This window comes from Aotus nancymaae, unplaced genomic scaffold, assembly GCF_030222135.1.
Source record: "Aotus nancymaae isolate 86718 unplaced genomic scaffold, 86718_ANA_hifiasm-v0.15.2.pri h1tg000058l, whole genome shotgun sequence".
NCBI lineage: Eukaryota > Metazoa > Chordata > Mammalia > Primates > Aotidae > Aotus > Aotus nancymaae.
In genome coordinates, this window is record NW_026988472.1 from 47,043,355 (window position 1) to 47,064,527 (window position 21,173).

Below are 21,173 nucleotides of genomic sequence, written 5' to 3' on the forward strand. Positions count from 1 at the left end.
CAACAAAGTCTGTGCTCACTTCATTGGAGACATTTAAACAAGTGGAGTCTTACAAAGGAAAATCATTTTCCTTTTCCCAGCCATAAGTAATTACTGATTCAACTTTTTAAACGATTCAGAGCACACTGCAGGTGCACCAGATTTAAACAAGCATTGCATAAACCAAATGGAGATAAAACCTACCACGAACCTGAGTACGATTCTCACTGGTCAGTATATGCACATGTCACTTTGATGAAACCATCTACAGAATTTTTAAAAATCCTCATGGCCCTTGTTCACAACCAGTGGTCTTTGGAAGTTAAGGTCTGCTGAGCTGAGTTACAAGACAGGTGCCGTATTCAATGCTGGTATGGTACTGATACCCTTTCTACCAATTTAGAGCTTTCTAAAACATCTGAAGATGGGGAAAGCATGTGAGACTAAAATAAGGATTACAGGGGTGACTGCAGAGACTATCAGTTGGTAATGAGGGAGGAGGAGGATAAACTGGTGTTGGCCCCAGATGAGCCCAGGGTGCAGCAACAAGACAGCACAGAACTGTAGGAACTTCTAGGAACCACTGTCTGGTCCTGCTGCCAAGTGAGATGAAACCAAAGAGGGATTGAACAAAAAAGGTACAAAGGAAAAACAAAATGAAACCAAAAGTTAAGAGTCAAAAGGTTACCCCACTATCATCCTGCATGAAAGAGAAGGGGACAAGGCCGGAGTGAAAACTCTCTTTCCTGATTCTTTCAAACACAACAGGCTTTATTTAGATCACCAAAAATAACATTTTACAGAAAGGGAACCATAACATTACACAACAAAGTATAGCTGTAAAATCTCAAACAAGAAAGGCAAAGCTTTCTTTAGATCACCAAAAATAATGTTTCACAGAGAGGGAACCATTAGAAGCAAATGTATAGCTGCAAATTTTCTTTTGCCATCAATGTCGATTCCCTCTAAAATACTTTGAGACTACTTTGCGGTTTCCAAGTACAAACTACACCTTGTTGGACAGAGTTGCTCAGCTTCATAAAAAAAAAAAAAGAAACCAATTTGCAAAAAAATTTGTTTAATGCTAACAAATAGTGAGACAATGTGGTTTTTGCTAACCAACTGCAATGTCTCCTGAAATGGCCTAACCTATGTACACTTCCACGAACATTTCACTGTGAACAGAGTTGCTTTTTCCTTGCCATCACAGATGGCCTGCACAGTGACAAGTGTCGTGTCAGAGCACTTTCAGGCACCCAGGAAATCATTCCTAACAGAATAAATGCAGTACGTGGGCAATTCAAACAACAAAGCCCCAAGGTGGCCATTGCAATTGTGCTCTGGGCAGACGTACCACCTTGCTAGCTGTTCACCTGGAACCCAGAGGGCCAAACTAGACAGAGCAGTTGATCTAACAGAACCATCAACATTTTAATAAATTGCCCGGGGATTCTTGGTGCTGTAATGTGCCTCACAGGCAGCGACATAAGCCGACTCTGGGAAGAAGTCATCGTGGTATTCTGCTAAAAACCTGAAAAAAACAAACAAAAAAACCAATAGCCCCAATGAGCATCATACTAAGGACTAAAGATCATGAGGCAAAATATTAACTTTCAACCTACTAACATTTCAACTGTTTTTTGGTATTAGGAAGAAAAAAATGACTATAGTTTTGATCTCTCTGTAGTGATTACGTTCACTGCCCTTATCCAGCTTCTCTGTGAATTACTACTCATCTGAATACTTTCACCATCATCAGGCGTACAAATAGAAATAGAATCTAAAGTCCACTAGGTGGCACTCTGGTTATATAAACACTTTTGTGAAAAAAAAAAAAAAAAAAAGCCCATGAATGTTTCTACTTTTTCCTATTTTTCAAACAAACTATTAAAAACAACAGATTATAAGCAATAAATCTCGCTTGAGAAATTTACATCATTTATATGAGCAAAGTCACATAAAAATTGAACGGAACAACTAGTAATAGCATTTGGTGTCCTAATTTGCCATGTCAAAAGATGTTACAGTTCTAGCTGACGGTACCAAGACATAGAAAAGACTCATGTGTATGAAGATGGATGTGCTCGTCATTCAAGAGTCTGCAATATACAGATGATATCTTGACTTAAACTTCAACTGATTTTGCCACGGAGGGCTAAGACATTCTCACATGTGCAATATTCACTAATAAGCACATTAATTAGCCTTATGCTTGCTTCCCAGCGACACCCACCTGCCCAAATTCCTAAAAATGTACAAACTTTCTTTAGTATAAATTGAGACAAAACTCACTGGACAGCTAACTCGTTTTCTTCTATGAGTGTACTCTTTTTATGATCATTATTGAGTCCTCTGATTCAGGCTGATACCTTTGGATACATTTTTAAAACCTCTTACTAGGTTTATTAATAAATCTTCCTAAGTTACCTCCTAAAATTCTAATTTCTACTTCGTATTAGGCATACTTCAAAATTAGCAGGGTTTCCTATGCTAACCTACAGCTGACTCTTCATATTTTCTTGGCACTATCTGATTTCAGTTTACAAAATTTTACGCCAAACAGAGTTGTAGGTTTTGTTGAGGAAGAGGTTGGGAGGGAAGAGGGTATTCTGGAAACTTGTTTCCAAGAAAATGTTGTGAAGTCTAATGCTGCTCATGGATACTTTATTCGAAATGCCTACATGAAAGGATCTTTTAAAACCACAAGATGATTTCCCTGGCTGGGATACTCTCCACTCTGTGATAAATCCTACTTGATGAGTCAGGGTGGGGCCTGGATACAAGTAATAGGGGCTCCTTAAAGAGAAAAAAGAAACAAAGTCAGGTAGCTAGGATGAGCCGGGGGACAACTAGCCTTAAAGACCAAGCAGAGGAAGTGTTCTACAGGCATTATCTGCAAGGGAGAGGACACAGCAGAGCCTTGGGTCAAATAATCCTATTAGATAAGAAAATGGCCAGGCGAGGTAGCTCACGCCTGTAATCCCAGCACTTTGGGAGGCCGAGGTGGACGGATCATGAGGTCAAGAGATCGACACCATCCTGGCCAACATAGTGAAACCCCATCTCTACTAAAAAACACAAAAGTTAGCTGGGCGTGGTGGTGCACGCCTGTAGTCCCAGCTACTCAGGAGGCTGAGGCAGGAGAATTACTTGAACCCAGGAGGCGGAGATTGCAGTGAGCTGAGATCACGCCACTGCACTCCAGCCTGGCGCCTGGCGACAGAGCAAGACTCTGTCTAAAAAAAAAATAAAGAAAAAAGAAAAGAAAAAAAAGAAAATGACTGGCTTTGTCAGCTGCAGGAAACAATACTTTTCTCCGAATTCATACATCACAACACAGACTAGGGGTCTTTTCTCTTAATTATAAAGTAACCACCAAAATCCAATCAATGCTACTATTTAAATTAGTTTATGTACATGCAACAAAGGAAATGCTTGAGGTTTCGTTGAATAAAAAAATGTAAAACTAAATTATCATCGATCTCAATCACTTCTACTTTAGAAAATTTATTTTGTTTATAAGGTTTTTCAATTAAATTCTTCTAGTGACACACAAAAAACTTTACCTCCGTACAATGAATGCCCCAACTCAGAAACTAGAGAAATTATGGAAAAAAGAAATACCAAAAAAACCCACTCCTAATTCCCATAGTTTAGAACCAACCATACTTAGGTAACTGCTACTATTTAAAATACCACAGAGCTGACTTCCCCACGTGCTAAAGAGAAGTTCAGAAAAGCCATATATATGGCAACAGACGTAAGTTTTGACAAAGTAATAAAAATACCTCAAAAAGAGATCAAAGTGCTTCAATAAAGCCTTCAGATTCTTCTCAGAAAAGGACATCTTTCCAAGGATTTCTGGAAGTTTTACTGCATTAAAAATAAAAGCAAAACCATTTACAATTAGCAGAATCTGACAATGCATAGGATTCACTCAGGGATGGTCTGGGCCTCTCCTTATCGCTATTGGAACTGAAATTAACATCCACATTCTCAAACAAAGCCCCAAACTCTCACTGAACAAAGATAGAGTAGCAGTACAAATTTTACAAACATAATTTTTATGAAATTTAGATTCATTCAGTGCCTTTTCTTTGATAGGTTACCTTTGTTTGATTTTTCTTAGATCCCCACATTTCTTAGTTAGATAATAATAGCCCAAACCACAAGATGTACAGAAAGCTAACAAGACAATGAAAAATGAAAAATGGAAAGAGAAAGCAGGAACCAGGATTCTTACCAAACAATCGCAGCAAATGTTGTGCCCCATAAATGTAAGAGGGTGGTGGTGGCTGGTCACCTGGGGGGTAATTGTCAGGCACGAGCTTCCAGGAGAGGACCTGGAAGAAGCACGGATTGAATGCTTGTTATTCTTAATGGAGGCACTTCCAACCACCTAACCATCATGACAGTGAATTGTACGTAGAGGGGAAAAATATACCATCGTATCAAAATAAACACAAGCTTATAAAAATCAAAGATGAAAGGCAAAAACACTTAAAATAGATTAAGAAAGTATTCGATTTCTTAACTCACAACAGTTATTCCCTAAAAATAACTGTAACTGTTTGGGTTCTTTAGCCCCTTTCTCTTTATTGAAAATCCTGCTGCATGGCCAGGCATGGTGGCTCACACCTATAATCCCAGCACTTTGGGAGGCCGAGGTGGGTGGATCACCTGAGGTTAGGAGTTTGACACCAGCCTGGCCAATATGGTGAAACTCCAGCTCTACTAAAAATACAATAAACTAGCTGGGTGTGGTGGCAGACACCTGTAATCCCAGCTACTTGAGAGGCTGAGGCAGGAGAATCACTTGAACCAGGAGGCGGAAGTTGCAGTGAGCTGCGATTGCGCTACTGCACTCCAGCCTGGGCAACGGCAACAATACTCCATCTCAAAAAAAAGAAAATCTTGTTGCACCAGAGTGAGAATGACGAAGCATTAAAAAGTAATCCATAGGCCAAGCATGGTAGCTCATGCCTGTAATCCCAGCACTTTGGGAGGCCAAGACAGGCAGATCTTGAGGTCAAGAGTTGGAGAAGACTATCCTGGCCAACACAGTGAAACCCCGTCTCTACTAAAAATACAAAAATTAGCTGGGCATGGTGGCATGTGCCTGTAGTCCCAGCTACTCGGGAGGCTGAGACAGGAGAACTGCCTGAGAGGCGGAGGTTGCAGTGAGCCGAGATTGCACCACTGCACTCCAGCCTGGCAACAGAGTGAGACTGTGTCTCAAAGAAAATAAAAAGTAATCCATAGATGTTCTGAATAATATTACCGTTGTTTCAAGATTCCTTAATTTCTTGCTGTTAGATTCATTATGGAAACTAATTTGAATCTTTCAACCCCTTGAATCAACTGAAATAGACGTCAAACCTGATAACTGATTTGTCTTCATTCTGAATTTCAGAACTGTGGGTGGACTTGGGGCTTTTGTTAAAGGGAGAGCTGCATTTCAAAACTCTTTGATGAATTTCCATAAAAGTACTTCAGCAAATCACAGAACCAGAGTCTACTCTACTGAGCTATGACTTTGGCTTTTGGGACGTCATATTCAATATGGAAATAGTCAGACTGGAGGAAGCCCTCCAGCAGACAAAGCAGCAAGGTGCCCCTCAAACCCGGAAATGCTGATACAGTCAATTTAACGACATGAAACTGCCAGAAGCTAGCAAGCACCAAGGTGGCTCTGAAGGATCCAGGACAAAGGCCTAGCTTCACTTCGGCCCCTGCCAGGCCAGGACAGACTCTCGCTTAGGTCTCCACCCCCAGTGCCCCACTTTTGCACTGTGGAACACTGAGGGAAGGGATCATTCCAGCATCTTTACAGCATCCCTGCACCTGCCCAGTGCACATAGCTGAAGCTTTGGAACCATTCTGACAGTGACTCAAAGGGAACATACAGGACTTTGCAATCTCAGAGGCATGAACAGCACTCGGCATGTGCGAAAGCAGGTCATCTGGCTCTACTTCACCCACTCGATTGTGTTTCAAGGCAGTTCATGATCTTCTCCTTATGAAGACACATTTTCCAAGGGAAAGCAGCAGGTTTCTAGTGGGGCATTCCTAATGGGGTATGCATGGGAACCATCCATGGGTCTTTCCTAGCCATGTGCTGCCCCAGACCAGCCCCTAGTACTGTGGAGCAGCGATTGGTACTGAGAGAAAGATCCCTGGTCAAAAAACACGATGGTAGAGGTGCATAAGAAGATGGGAATCAAGGAAGGCTTCATAAACCCTTGTGAGAGCCACCTGAACCCCAACCAGTTCCCAGAAAACACTTTTTAACTATAAATTGCAGCTGTATCTATAACCACTAGATGGCGCTTTCGCACTGCAGACCAGTGTGGGAATGGCCCTTACTTGACAACTCAGATACCCCTTAAATTCACGATTTCCCTTTGATAATAAAATCCGCAGTGCATTCTTAGCTGAAAAATGGGCGTACCAGGGACTGCTTGAACTAGGGATTTCCTAACCTACCCTCAACAATCATGATAACACAAATTGGGTTTTCTAGGTTCTCTACAGGGTCAGCCAACTATAGCCCTTGGGCCAAATCTAGCTCAATGCTCGTATGTTCAAAATGGTTGGGGGAAAAAAAAAGTCATATGAATACTATCTCATGATATGTGAAAATCATCATATTAAATTCTCAGTGTCCCTGAATGAATTGAGGGGCAGCACACACAGCCACACCCCTTTGTTTATGGCTTTCCTGCTGGAACAGCAGAGTTGAGATGGAGAGACCTGAGGGTACACACTACTGAAGATAGTTATCACCCAGAAGAAAGTTTTCTGACCCTTCTTCCTATCATCAAGGGCTCTTTGCCTAGGCCAGGAGCAGTGGCTCATGCCTGTAATCCCAGCACTTTGGGAGGCTGAAGCAGGAAGATCACTTGAGCTCAAGAGTTGGCGACCAGCCTGGGCAATATGGCAAAACCTAGTCTCTACAAAAAAAATGCAAAAATCAGCCAGGCATAGTGGCATGAGCCTGTAGTTCCAGCTACTTGGGAGGCTGAGGTGGGAGGATCACCTGAGCCCAGGAGGCAGAGGCTGCAGTGAGCCAACATCCCGCCACAGCACTGCAGCCTTGCTGAATGCACAAGAGTGAGACTGTGTCAAAAAAAATAAAAAAAGTTCTTTGTCTAGCAAAGCTATCTTCCCCTGTGCAACTCCTACCCACCTCAAAAAAAAAAAAAAAGGAAATCTCACCTCAGAGGAGACATTCACAGAATAACAGAATATGCTGATAGACTGAGACCTCTTCAGAATCCCTGACAAACTCACTACCTACAGATCACCTAATGGGCCTTCAAAATGGCTTTAAAATGAAAAGTTCTCCCATCTATCAAGTGGAAATCTGGTGGCAAGGCTGATCTCGAGAATGCAAGGTAATTTGGTTCAAGTGTCTGGCACAGTGGTGGCCTAGAATACACTCCTGAAGGGACAGCTCTTGGAATTACAGTGAATGATGGAGGGAATCAGTTATATTAAAGCAAGAGTCAGTAAACTACAGCCTGCTGGTCGCATCCCGCCCAATTACTGCCTGTTTCTATGCTGCCCAAAAGCTAAGAATAGATTTTATTTTTTTAAATGATTGAAAAACAAACAAAAAAATTTTTTAAACACGTGAAAATTAAATGCTAGTCAAATTTCAGTGTCCATAAATAAAGTTTTATTGGAACATAGCACACTCATTTACATACTATCTGTGGCTACTTTTGGAGTTAAGTAGCCTTGACAGACACCACATGGCCCACAAAGCCTAAAGTATTTACCCTCTTGCCTCTGTAGAAAAAGTGTGTTAACATCTGTTCTGTAAAGTAAAAATACTGGTACTTCAATAATCGCACTTATTTAAAAGATGACTGTCAGTGTAGGGCTGGAATTCTAACAATTTTCTCATTTTAGAAACCAAAACCCACAGTGTTAAGCATGATCTTACATATAATTTTGTTAATGTTTACAGTAAGAGCAACAAGATATTTCAAGAACCTCGATTTCCACCCACAGAATTGAAGCAATCACAAATGAAGGAACCATCAGGAACAAACATCATTCTTTACCTCGTTTATTTCATTAGTTCTTCTCCCTTCAAAGCCAGCAAACACAGCACTCCCTTCCTTGCTAGGAGTCAGAGGAATAGGTGAAGATGATCTGCTATGCACAGGTGTCTCTTCCAAAGAAAAAGATGAAATTATTCACACAGCAACTGAATTAAAGAGTGCCTCAAGACTGGTAAAAACTGCAGAACATAAATCTCAACTTGGTTCTCAGAAATTACCAACTTTTAACAATAAGACTTTCCTTTTATAACAGATAGCACCTGAATTTTATTTGCTTAAAAAAATAGGAAATAAAGCACTGCCACATGCTACAATGTGGATGAACCTTAAAAGACTATGCTTAATGAATGGAGCCAATCACAAAGGGCCACATACTATGCTTCCATTTATATGAAATGCCCAGGGAGGCAAGTCCAGAGAGAAAACAGCTTAGTAGTTGCCAGGAGCTTGCAGAAGGGGAGGTGGGGAGTGATTGCTACTGGATATGGGGTTTCTTTTTGGGGGGTGCTGAAAATGTCTGGAATTGACTGTGCAGACGGTCACACAACTGTGAATACACTAAAAACTGCTGAATTGTACACTGGTGAACTGTATATGTGGATTATGTGGCAATAAAACTGTTTAAGTGCCACTGAATTCTTAACTTTAAAATGGTTAATTTTATATGTGAATTTCACATCAATAACACAAATTTTTTAAAAAGTACAAAGAGAAACAGAAAAACATAGCACTTTATTTTGTAGCACCTTTTTAAAAAGTCTTTTTTAAAATTTTCCCAGCTGACTCTCAATCTTCATTCAATCAACCAGTCCTTATTAACCACTTACATACAGATGATTCCATTTATATGAAACGCCCCAAATTGGCAAATTTATAGAGAGAAATCGATTAATGGTTGCCAGGGCCACAGGGAGAGGCGAATGAGTAACTGCTAGTGGAGGTGGGGTTTCTTTTTTGGAGTGGTGAAAATGTCTGAAACTGATTTCAGTGATAGTTGCCTAACTCTTTAGTTTTGCCCAACTAAAACTATTTTGTTAGTTAGTTACCTATCAGACAGGGTGGTCTCTTTGTGTCACCCAGGCTGCAGTGCAGTGGCCCAGTGAGAGCTCACTGCAGTCTTGGACTCTGGGCCTCAAGCGATCCTCCAGCTCCAGCCTCAGCCACAGTCGCAGCTGCAGCCTCCCAAGTAGCTGGAACTATAGGTGCACATCACCACACCTGGCTATTTTTTTTTTTTTTTTTTTTTGTAAGAGATGGGGTTTCACTATGTTGCCCAGGCTGGTCTTGAACTCCTGGCCTCAAGTGATCCTCCTGCCCTAGTCTCACAGGCATGAGCCACTGTGTCTGGAGACACTAAAAACTTTAAATGTGTGAATTTTAAGGTATGTGGATGATATCTCAATCAAGCTGTTTTTAAAAAACACTTGATTTTGTTTTAGCGCTTGATTATTCAAAAGACTTCCCTTAAAGGTATGTCTTCTTTAACTCTGCCCTTCTGAGTCTTCCCAATCTTCAAAGAATCAACAAATACTTTCAGACACCTGGAACTATGCCCCCAACACTGGCTATGATGGAGGTGACACAACCAACAAATCAGCCCTTTCTCTCAGGAGCTTATGAGGTGGCAGGGACAGGATGTACACAGGGTAACAGGCACCTGAACACAGAATGGCACTGTGATGACAGTTTTGGGAGTCCCAACAGGGTGATGCTTAGAAGGACCCCTGAAGGAGTCAGCACAGGAGAGGCTGAGGGAAGAACAGGGGTGAGCACAGGTCACACACAAGACACGCCTACTGGGGCAGGAGGATTGGACTCCAAGGAGTTTTACCCTGACCTAAGCTTTGAAGGTGTTTTTGATGTTTATGAGGGGTGTCAGATTCCACAGCCTGTGAGCAGCTGGGCCCAGTGAAAGGAAGGCCACCAGGCCTCCATCTCTGCAGTTGGGCGCTTGGCACCTCCTGGTGTAGCGCTGTCTCCACCTCCACACAGTGTGCTGGTGGACAGGCATGCAAGCTGCCTCCCCTACTGCTGGCTTCCTAAGTCACTGCGCCCGCCAGGCACCAGGTGGCATCGTCGGCACTGCTGCCACCAACTTTCCATCTCATATGGTTTTGGCAGTCAAGGGTAGAAGGATATAAGCACGGAGCACCCTGTATTTTATTTGTGAATGAGGCCTTCAGTGTAAAGTGAATACTACTAGTAAGGGGGCTTAATTAGCATAGGCTAAACAACCAGATTTTAATTAATTTGGGAAAAAGACCTGGTTAGTGTATGGCAGCTAATGTTAGTTTCTACAGTAATTGTACCTGATTCATGGCACCTATTTTAGCAGTTTTTGAAAGTTTAAAATGATTGATTAGCAGTGGCTTCCTTCTAAGTTTTATATCACAGCAAATCAACCTGTGTGTATCTTGGAAAAAAAATAAAGTCACCTCTTGTCTAATGTATTTTGCGCATTGAAACAATCCAGCTGAAAATCAAGGTGAGCAAGTCTGTTGGAGTTTGAGTTGGGCTAAGAGGAGGTGAGAAGAGATGATGGGAATGTGAGCATTCTCACTTTGATATTTTAGGCCAGAACTTTCCAAATTAAACTTTAGAATGGAGAGACTACTGAGACAAAGTACAAAGAACACAAAAAAACCGAAACAACCCATTAGAATTGCTTATTTTGAATGATTCGTTAGGCCTAGCTACACAATATATAGAATTCTGATACCTCGATTTGCTCACAAGTGGCAGAGCGATGGCGAGAAAGGCTGAGGAAACAGCCCAGACCTGCCTCCACCGCAGCTGCACCGCACTCTGTGCCAGTTACTTCAACTTTCTACAGCTCCAGAAAGCAGGCAGCATAACAGCACTTTGGACGTGGGAATCACATACCGTACACCCACACATGTAACCTCAGCGCCGTGCCCAGCAGCAGCTAAACACGAGGTACACGCTGGCCCTCCCCGGCCTTGGCCACCCGAGAATGAACCTACTCTTTTCCAGGTGCAGGAAGAGCTTGGGCATGCTGGCAGACGTGTCCTGCTGCCTGCGCTTGGGCTGAGGGGAGGCGCTGCTCTCAGAGAGCCTGTCACAGTTAGCAGTGTGGCGCGTGGACCGCCTCAGAGACTGCAATCCTTCTGGCTCAGCTTTGCGCCTTTTGGGGGTGGCTGGTTCACCGGTGGTCGGCTGACTCTCTGTGGACTGCGGCGTGGATGGATTCAACAAAGGTGGGCTGGGAGAGAGCTCCTCCTGGCTCCTAGAGAAGATGGAGAAGGTCACACAGGGCCAGCCCAAAGGGCCTTTCCAGAACATGGAGGGCTTCTGAAGACATGAAATGCTCTCTCCACTCCAGAAGGGTTGTAAATCTGTACCTAAGTCATCTGGACCCTGTTCATAATTCTGTAAGGCACGCTAGCATTAAAGATTGTGATCCCCCTGGTATATGTGTCTTAGAGCAGTGGGTCTCAAGTGGGAGCAACGCTGCCCTGACAGGGAACAAACAGCAACGCCTGGAGACATTTTTGATTGCTGCAACTGAGGAAAAACGTGCTATCGGCATCTACTGGGTGAAGGCCAGGAATGCTGCTAAGCGTCCTATATTGCACAAGGAGCCCCACAACCAAGAAAGATCTGGTTCAAAACAGCACTAGGGCTGAGGCTGAGAAACACTGGTCTAGACAACAAGAATACCCTATCAGCTCATCGAAATGTAACTACTGGCAGGACTAGGAAAAGCATCGGGGTTGCTGTGTGAAAACACAAGCCCCCATGTCCCCGCCCTCCCCGGAGGAGTCTCGAGGATTGAAGTAGGCCCTGGGGACTTGGATGCAGGTCCCCAGTGAGTCCTGCAGGCCTCTCACCTGGGGTAAAACTGACATGGGAAAGGGAAAGGAGGGAGAAGCTACCAAAGGAAGGCTGGCTGAGGAGATGGTGGCCAGGCAGACAGAGAAGCTGGGGAGCCCACAGCCATGAAGCAAAGAAAGAAAGGGAGGGCAGGGGAAGGTGCTGAGGCAAAGCGCAGTGCGCTGCAAGTGGGAGGTTCTCAGTGCACCTGCAGGCAGGGTTGTGCAGCACAGCAGCAGATGAAGGCAGATGGTAAGTGCTTAAGAGAAGAGACGGATGAGTGGAAATCATGAGAACAGACCACTTTCTCAGGAAGACAGGGAAGAGGGAGCGAACACAACACCTTACAGAGATTAAGGGAAAGACTTTAGGGTGTGGGATCCCCCTCCCTGCACCCCCAAAAAGAATAGAGCATGCTTGGTCACTGAGAGAAGAAAAGTGGTAACATCACAGAGCAAGAAGAGAAGTAACTTTTCCTGAAGGCCAAAGGTTGCAGGCCCTGTATGAACGTTCCCATTTACTAGCACTAGCGAGGCCCGCCTTCACTCCGTCACATACCTGCAAAAGAAGGAGGGTCCTAAGGAATCTCCCAACTAACACAAACAGCCAGTGAGGGCGCTCAATTCAACCTGCCCCTTCCACCCTTCTCGGCCTGTGCTCTCTTCACCCCACCCCCTGCTGTCTTCCCAAAAATGGGATAGCTGCTCATCATCCCACCTAAGTTCTCTGTGCTGGGGTCTTCACTTGGTAAAATCCGCCAGAACCATATGACAGTGAATGATGACTTAGCTTATCCAGAAAAAAGAAAACCACTAGATAGACACTTAATTTCCTTCCCTCCTCCAAACATGTTAGACCACAGCATCAGACTGAACTCCTCAAAAGAAGGATCTGATTACTGCAGCGCTGACACCTAAGGGGAAAGCGCAGGCTATCTAACTCACCTGGCAGTGCTTGTGGCACTCTCCTTAATTGGAAGAAAAAACTTGGACGAAGTCACCTTTTTATACTGAGCTTGTTCATACGGATACAGTAAAACCAATGGGAGAGTGTAATCAAAGGTTATTCGTAATCCATCCACCATCTCCTTACAAAGGTCAACACTGGGAAGATTAAGAAGAGATTAGAGACACAATGAAATAGGAGGTACTTTCCAAAATTTCACAATGAAGCTGCCCATTTTTAATAGGGGAGTTTTAAACATTATATATTGTACCTACATACACACAAAATGAAATGGATTTATAGATACTGTCAAGATTACATAGGAAAATATAAAGTGCAGAAAGTACAGCAGTCACTTTAACTTAGCCCACTAAACACAAATAAATATGTTCAAGGCCACATGAGGTATCCAGCAGCCTGTGCTGCATAAGTAGACAGGTGGACACATCCCTGTCACTGCAAGCTGAAAGGGGTTGACCCTAGTGAACCCCTAACCCTTGTGTGCCCGGCAGGATACAAGGGAGCTTTCTCTAACTGGAATGAAAATTTGTTTGCAAACAAGCTTTGAGAAATCCTCACTGCCCATTCTGGTGCTTCTCAAGGAACGTTCTCACCCTAAACAATATCACTGAAAAAACCGTCTCAGTGCTGAGGCAGGACATTTCAATGCATCCATGTCAGATGTGTAAATAGTTACTGAAGTACTGAAGATTTCACAGGTGACAAGATTTTGTTTATTTATTTTTTATTGAATTTTAGGTTTTGGGGTACATGTGAAGAACATGCAAGATTGTTGCATAGGTATACACGTGGCAGTGTGATTTAACATGAGATTGATGAATCAGTGAATTATGAATAAATTACTAAATATTACATGAATTCAAAATAACTGAGTAGAGACAAGAGTCACCTGTTCTAAATGGAAGCCACCTCTCTAATACACAGAGAACCACAAAACAGAAAACATGCCAGTACTCACTTCTTTTCTGCTGGGATATAATGCACGTTCATGTTGGCATGTGGCATAACGTGATGGTGACGAGGCCTCTCATTGGCTGAAAAGGCTGCATTGATAGCAAAATGTTTCACATAGGATTCCAAAATCGTTATGATGTTGGTCTGGCATGGAAGTTTCACTAACTGTTAACAAAAATATAGACATCTGACATATGCATCCTAATGTAACAAACCACATATTCTGAGAAACACTGGTGATGTCTGTATCATTCTTTAACTCAAAAATAAAGCAAAGCCAATTCTGTTTGAACTTCTTAAATATGTTCTCAACTTGTTTGATCTTTTTTCCTCTATGATCAGAACCTTATGTTGACTACAATAGTACTTTTATGAATAGACATAAGCAGTGATTCCTAATCTTGGTGATCTGTTAGAACAACTTTGGGAGCCCCGTCAAGTATACCTACAGTTGGGCTCCACCACAGATCAGTTAATTCTTAACTTCTGGGCTGAAGCACAAGCAGCAGGATTCTGGAAAGCTCCCGAAACAACCCTAATGGGTAACCAGGGCTGTGTGAGTTATAATTTAATCAGCTGCACAGCACTACCAGCAGAGAACTTTAAAACCTGACTCAGTACAAAGCTGAAAAACATAAATTTCATTCCTCCAAGATTCGCTATTGCTTAAGTCTATGATTGCAAAATATGGCAAAATGAAATTTCTAAACAAATCACTGTTTTATACACTCTCCCTACATACCCGTTTCCTCCTATTAATGTAGTAACAATCATCCTCCAGCTGCTTCTTCAGAACTTCAGGGATTTCTATAGTTATTGTTCTTTCTTCCATTTCCCTTTTTGTCTGAAGCTCCAGTTCTTGTTTCTGCAATATCAAAATTCCATTTTTAATTATTTAAAACAGCAGAGTCAATATCCAAAGAAAGACTAACATGTGAGAGCCTGCTATGAAACAAACGAGCTAATCCTCAACACTCCCAGTATGCCACGTGTTTAATGAAAAGCACGTTAAAGGCCAAAAATCAACTTGTTTTGGGGCACTCAACACGATACACATATTTACTTTATTTCTTTCCCATTTAAGTTTCCCACTAGAATCTATACTACCTTTGGATGCAGGCAGAAGACATCACACTCTGCCGGCTCCATTAAAAATATTAATCATCACAAAACAAATAATTTGACTGGAAAGATAACTATAATTTGTGGAAACACTTTGGGGGCATAAAGAGCCACTAAGAGACTCATATGGTGATTATAAATAAGGATTGTTTTTCTTTAAATGTCAAAGAGAAATTTACATTATTGGTTTAAAAGATGTATCTTTAGAAAACAATTCACAGCTGGAATATTTCACCATGAATTTCCACCACTAAAATATGTAACAAAGAGAAAGTGTTTACAATAAAAACTTTATACCACTTCAGTCTTTTCTTCAATATCACTTTCTTCACTTATTTCTTCATCCTTGTCTTCAGCACTGTCAGAGGAACTGTTTAATGCTAGGTGAAACAAAAGCATCTGGTAAACTCACATTATATACTCCACCAACCCTTGTGTCTACAGATCTTCACATGTAGTGTGGGTGCTACTAGAAATAATGAACTGTAGTTCCGTGTATATTTTAAATGCTGAACACAAATACTGTATCTTTCACAGTAGAAAATTATTGGCTGGGCACAGTAGCTCACACCTGTAATCCCAGCACTTTCGGAGGCCAAGACGGGTGGATCATAAGGTCAGGAGTTCGAGACCAGCCTGGCCAACATGGCAAAACCCCATCTCTACTAGAAATATAAAAATTAGCCGGGCCTGGTGGTGGGTGCCTGTAATCCCAGCTACTCAGGAGATTGAGGCAGGAGAACTCCTTGAACCTGGGAGGCGGAGGTTGCAGTGAGCCAAGATCATGACATTGCACTCCAGACTGGACAACAAGAGCAAGACTCCGTCTCAAAAAAAAAAAATTATTTTGACAACCAATTTCAACGGATGTAAAAATCATACAAGCTAATGATCTGAAAGTGTTCTGTCAGTTAGGATTCCACAGTTTCCTATTGCATTCATAAGTGGGACCAAGGCCAGGAGGTCCCAAAAAGAGAACAGATCCCATGAGAACACACCCGTGGGTGGGTTGTACAAAGACGCTGAGCAAGAGGGCAGCAGTCACAAGCATGACTCTGCTCAGGTTCTATTACTGACTTCTTGACTTCTTATATTGACTGCTACTTTAATTGTCAAAAATAAATGGGGCAAATATTATACATAATGAGCTTGAAGTGCTTCCCTGTCTAGAATTTCAATGACTCCTTCTCTCAGTCTACGTGGAAGTTCTTTCAGCCAAAGAAAATGAAGTGAAGCTACTCACAGTTTTCGTCATTTTCATCTTTTTCTTCACTGGGGAGGCCTTTTAAGACAGAGTCAACACCAGGCAACCTGCAGCGCTTCTTCTTTCTTCCTGTGCTCCTCCTGAAAAACAGTAGCAAACAACGGAAATACATTTTGACATTGAACTTGTGAGTCTTGAGATCAAAACGAGACATAATAAACAATGAAATACATCTGAACAAAATGAAACTTTAGAACATAAATGGTAATTTCCATTTCAGGAAATTACACAGTAACCACTCTGAAAACACTAAGGTTATTCAGAATGCCATAGGAACACTCTTCCCCTTACACACCTTCAATATGTAAAATTCCTTAATAATGTTAGTCATTTTATTACTTTTATATCATAAAAATCTAAGACACTAAGAGAAAACACATTGCATAACATTTATATCTTGATTTTTGTATTCTTACAGGCGAGCTACAGCTTTTCTTGCCAATTTACGCTGTAATCTACGATTTTCATCGGTATCACGAAGCACATGATCTTCGGCTGCCCATCTATCCCAGCTAATTGAACAAAAAAGGAAAATTCAGGACTTTAGTTTGATATGAAACGAAGGCTAAAAGTACCTCACAGCAATAGAAATGGCCCAAAATTCCTTTTTAGAAAACGATTCAAATATTTTAAAATCACAAAGAGGAGGCAAATAAACTGAAAAAGTAACTCATTCAGACACAGAAACAATTGGAGTTTTCAAAATCACCCAGACAGAATTCAAATACAATATACTTAAAACTATTCCTCATTATAGGAAGTTCTGTAACAAAGTAAAAACAGGAAATGAATCAAACTTCTCTACAAGTGTTTCTAAAACTTAAAGAATTCTGCAATATTTCTGTGCCGCAAAGACAATCAGTTTTCAGTCTGGTTTAACAAGTTCACTCACCTTCTGTTCCAACCATTAAAATGGATCAGATATTCTGGGATCTTCCTGCCTTTTTCGTCTTTCCCAACAATAACATCAACAATCTGAAACCAAGAAATATTGCCCACAAATGACAGAACATAAAGAAAATTAGAAGTTAGATCAGGAAAACTAATTCATAGACCCTTTTTAAAGAAAAGAAAGCATTCTCTCCTCTTTTAGACCGAGGGCTGGGTTGAAATATTTTTCCTTTCATTTTTCCCCCCAGTGGACGCCTTCAAAATAGGAAACATCCGTCCAACCACCCCGTGATTGGTGTCTGAGCATGAGACAGTGTGAGGCTTCTGAAGCCATTGGCCGGCCGATGTGTCACTAAGGGGAGAATCCAGGCTAGACGAGAACTGCAGCCCCGAGACCTCTGGGAGTTGTAGTCCCCCGGGCTCCCCTAAATCCAGGGCCGGGACGGCTGGCTGTAGACTCTGTAATCCCTCCCTGCTGTGTCCCTAGAGAGAATATCTAAGACTAATGATGGGGCATGTCCTCCCCTGAACAGACTCTGGGGCGGGGAGAACAAGGAGGGAGAGCAGATGTGGTTAGAAGACAGGAGCAGCAGAGGAGGGAACTGAAGGCACAATAGGCTCATCCCTTTAGGGATGTCCTTTAGCATCTCTAAAGGACAGAACAGCCAAAGACCCACCTGGGGCTGCCTTTGTCCCTATCACCTAAGGCTTCACCCAGGGGGCGCTAGGAACCCAGGTCTCTAAAATGAGCACCTGAAATGAAAGCACGTGGGCGCTTTCCTTGGGGATCTGGGAGACCTGGTGCCAAGGCCTGCCCTCCACCCAAATCCGAGGAGCTGCAAAATGTGGCTCAGCTACGGGAGACTTAGGTGGACCGGCCCGGGGCGCGATTCCCGTCAACTATGGTCAGACCCACGTAAATCCTTCAGGGTATGAAAACGTCAATGCTGCAAGGCCCTGGGGGTACGAAAACACTGGGCCAACCTTGCCCTCGGGGTAGGGTTCACGGCTTACAGGAGGGATGGGGCCTAAACCGGACTAGGGTCCCAGGGACACGACGTCTCAAGTCAGCGGCCAGCGCCGTGGAACTACGAATTAGAACCTGGATCAGACGACCAGGGCGTCCAACAGGAGCCCACCCGGCACTGGGCCGCACAGGAGGAGAGACTCAACGCGAAGACAGAAACCGTATTCGAGAGGCCTCCTCCCTCAGCGGCCCGCGTCGGTTTCGGGGGCGAAAGCGGTAGCCCCGGTAACGCGATAAAGCACGGGAGAGGCTACCAATCGCGCGTGCGTGGCCCGGCCTGACGGAAGGAAGCGGAAGCAACCCAGACCCCGCCCCTACTCCCACGCGCAGCACCCTATGAGCGCCCCCTGCCGGCCGCACCGCTCCTCGCAGGCCGAGAGCCAGGCCGGTCCCCCAGCTCCGCGCGGCCATCCGCCCCCGCCCCCGACTTCGGTCCCCGGGTCTCCCAGCCCGCGCCTCCTCCCTGTCCGTCCGCGGCGGCACCTTGGCATCGTACAGCACTCGCGCCTTGGTGGGGTCAGGCTCGAAGCACAGCACTTTCTCCCCTGAGTGGAATTTAAATTTCATGCCCTCGCTCGCGCTCATTTGCTCATCGTGGCGGAGGGCGAGGCTCCGGGGCGGGCGGAGCGCGCGCGGCGGGGGAGGGGGGGCGGGGGCGGGAAGGCGGTGCGCCGCGGTCGGGGGGGGCCGGGAATGGCGGAGGCTGCGGCCGCCCCGCCCTCGGCCCCTCCTCCGCCCGCCCCGAGCTACTGCGGAGACCTCGGAGGCGCCGGGCGCGCGCTTTCCCGCCTGGGCGCGCCCCCGCACGTCCCTGCCGGGGCTCTGGGAGGGGGGCGGGCGGGGAGCACGACCCCCTGGCCAAGGTCTACCGGCAGGACGTCTCCCGTCGCCCCCATGGGAGAGGGTCCCCGCGGCCTCCAGGCTGCGCCCACGTGCGCGCAGGGTCGTCTGTCGCCCCGGGGGCCCGCTCTCCGGTTCGGGTGTGGGGGGCGCCTCGGAAGAAAGCGAGCCGGTCTGGAGTAGGCACCCGGCGGCCGGGAGGCTGGACGGCGTCTGCCCCCAGGAGCTCCCTGGCCGTGCGCGCCGCGTCAGCCCCCTTGGCAGAGCCGCGCGCCGATGAGTGTGGCCACGCGAGGAGAACGCAGCGCTGGAGCTGGCCCCAGGCGGCAGTGGCCTCGGGCGAGGGCAGAAGGGCACTCAGGGCAGTGAAATGAACACTTGCTTATCCCTTCAGAGGACCAGCCAGTGGCAGGCCCGGAGCCCCCAGTGACGGGGTGAGCAGTGGGCAGCGAGGCACATGGGTCCTTAAAGGGTAGCTGACATCTTCAATGTCAGCTTCTAGCGTTGCCTCACAGCCCCCAGCATCCCGTGAATGTCCCCCACGGTCTATCTGCTCCAGTAGACTAAACATTCCATAAAGGGTGGAAGCACCCTTGAGGCCGCTATCAATATGGTACCTGCACAGAGTAGGTGTTAAGTAAATACTCCATGAGCGAATGACAAGTGATGGGAGACTTGCAGTGCAAACTTCCAGGGACAGGAAGGACTGTGCTGGGCTTTTTCTTTTGAGTTTTGGAAAGCCACTGGGCAGCGTAGTTACTGGATTAGGACCGGGCTGGAGACCAGCGACCAGGCTAATCTCTGCGGACCTAGTGAACTTCCACTACTCTGTTCTAGCCTACAGAAAGTTGCATTTGCTTCCCCTGCGCACGCGTCCTTCACCAGGTTCCTGGTATACATCCTTCACATTTCAGCATAGGCATTGCCAAGAGAAAACCCCTCGGGCTTCCCAAGATGAATCATAAAGCCCTGTGGTGTTCCCTCCCAGGACTCTACTTACCCCTTTCTTGCCTGTACCACCGTGCTGTAGAATGGGTTGTTCATTTGCAGAATGCCCTCATTAAGACAGTAAGCTGCTTGAAGCTGGGGGTAGGGGTCTTATCCAATCCATCATGGCATACTCCTGGCACACAATAATATGAAATGAATGAACAGATTGATTTAGGAAACAGAACCCACAAAACTCAGTGGCCAATTAGATGGGAAGAAGAGGGAAGGAGGAATCTTGGGAGACTTCCAGGTTTTCTGGCCTAGGAATTGGGTGAATAATAGCTGCATCCACCAGAATAAGGACTATATAGAGGAGATAAAGGTTGGGGGAAGATAGTCAAATGATGGCCTTTGGGGTAATACAGTGCAGAAACCAGAACTGGAACCATGATTCCTCTCCAGGTTGTGGTTTATCAGATCAGAGATGAGAAGAGTAGATAGTGGTGTTCCCCACAAATGGCAGGGGCACGTTGAAAGCACACATAGTTGCACGTCCTGTGTAAACCACAATTAAAGTACTCACCTTTTTATTTTTCCTGCCCATGAATGGAGAGTTCTGCTCCAGGCTCTACCCTTTCAGGGGTAAGATTTTAGATGTTTTCCTTTGTTTCTCCCCATTTCCACCCCTTCTTATGTCATTGAGCAATGCCTCTTTCCCTATCCCTCTAAAAATTCCAAGAATGCAAAAGCCTTCAGGAACCTAAAAGTTACAGAGCCTGCCAATGGCAGCACCCCTTTGAACCTTCCTCCAGATTAGGATTGGCTGGAGAGGGCTCCACCCTTAATGCAGGAGCACCATTTTTCCTCTCCGGTGTAAAGGTTAACATGGCTGGCTCTGCAGACCACTCTCCAGGACCCAGTCCCATGCTTGTCACTTTCTAGCTTGTGAACATGGACAAGTGGTTAGTCTCTTTATAATGCACTTTGTTCATGTTTAAAATGAAGGAAATAGTGGCTCCTACTTCACAGGGTTCTTTTAGGAGTCAATGAGTCAATTCAGTGTACAGGCTTTCCTGTAGTGCCTGACATGTAAGTGCTGGGTAAATGTTTCCTGTTAACATCAGGCATTTCTTATGTTTCTCCTTGTCCTCCATTCATTCATTCATTCAACAAATATTTATTGGGCCTTCTGTGTGCTGGCTGCTATACACACAAAGTAGAATACATACATTACCCCTGTCCTCCCAGAGGGCACATTTCAGGAGGGTAAAGCAGCAAGCAATCAAATTCAAGC

General features: G+C 44.6%; 1 protein-coding gene across 2 annotated transcripts; it reads right to left on the reverse strand.

Annotated features, from left to right (window-relative positions):
• Positions 1 to 729: 729 nt before the first annotated feature.
• On the reverse strand, positions 730 to 18,721 carry MSL3 (MSL complex subunit 3). 2 transcript variants are annotated; one of them, XM_012435241.3, is made up of 13 exons: positions 18,593 to 18,721; positions 17,084 to 17,166; positions 16,608 to 16,703; positions 16,171 to 16,271; positions 15,225 to 15,307; positions 14,548 to 14,670; positions 13,810 to 13,970; positions 12,830 to 12,988; positions 11,036 to 11,298; positions 8,052 to 8,161; positions 4,223 to 4,322; positions 3,768 to 3,852; positions 730 to 1,510 (listed from the first exon to the last, which is right to left on the reverse strand). In XM_012435241.3, exons 1-13 carry the CDS (start codon positions 18,692 to 18,694, stop codon positions 1,411 to 1,413), a joined length of 1,566 nt encoding a protein of 521 aa, XP_012290664.1. In that variant the 5' UTR covers positions 18,695 to 18,721; the 3' UTR covers positions 730 to 1,410. The 2 variants fall into 2 exon arrangements, with proteins under 2 accessions (XP_012290664.1, XP_012290672.1); XM_012435249.2 differs by lacking the exon at positions 16,608 to 16,703 and having other exon boundaries at positions 18,593 to 18,695.
• Positions 18,722 to 21,173: the final 2,452 nt, after the last annotated feature.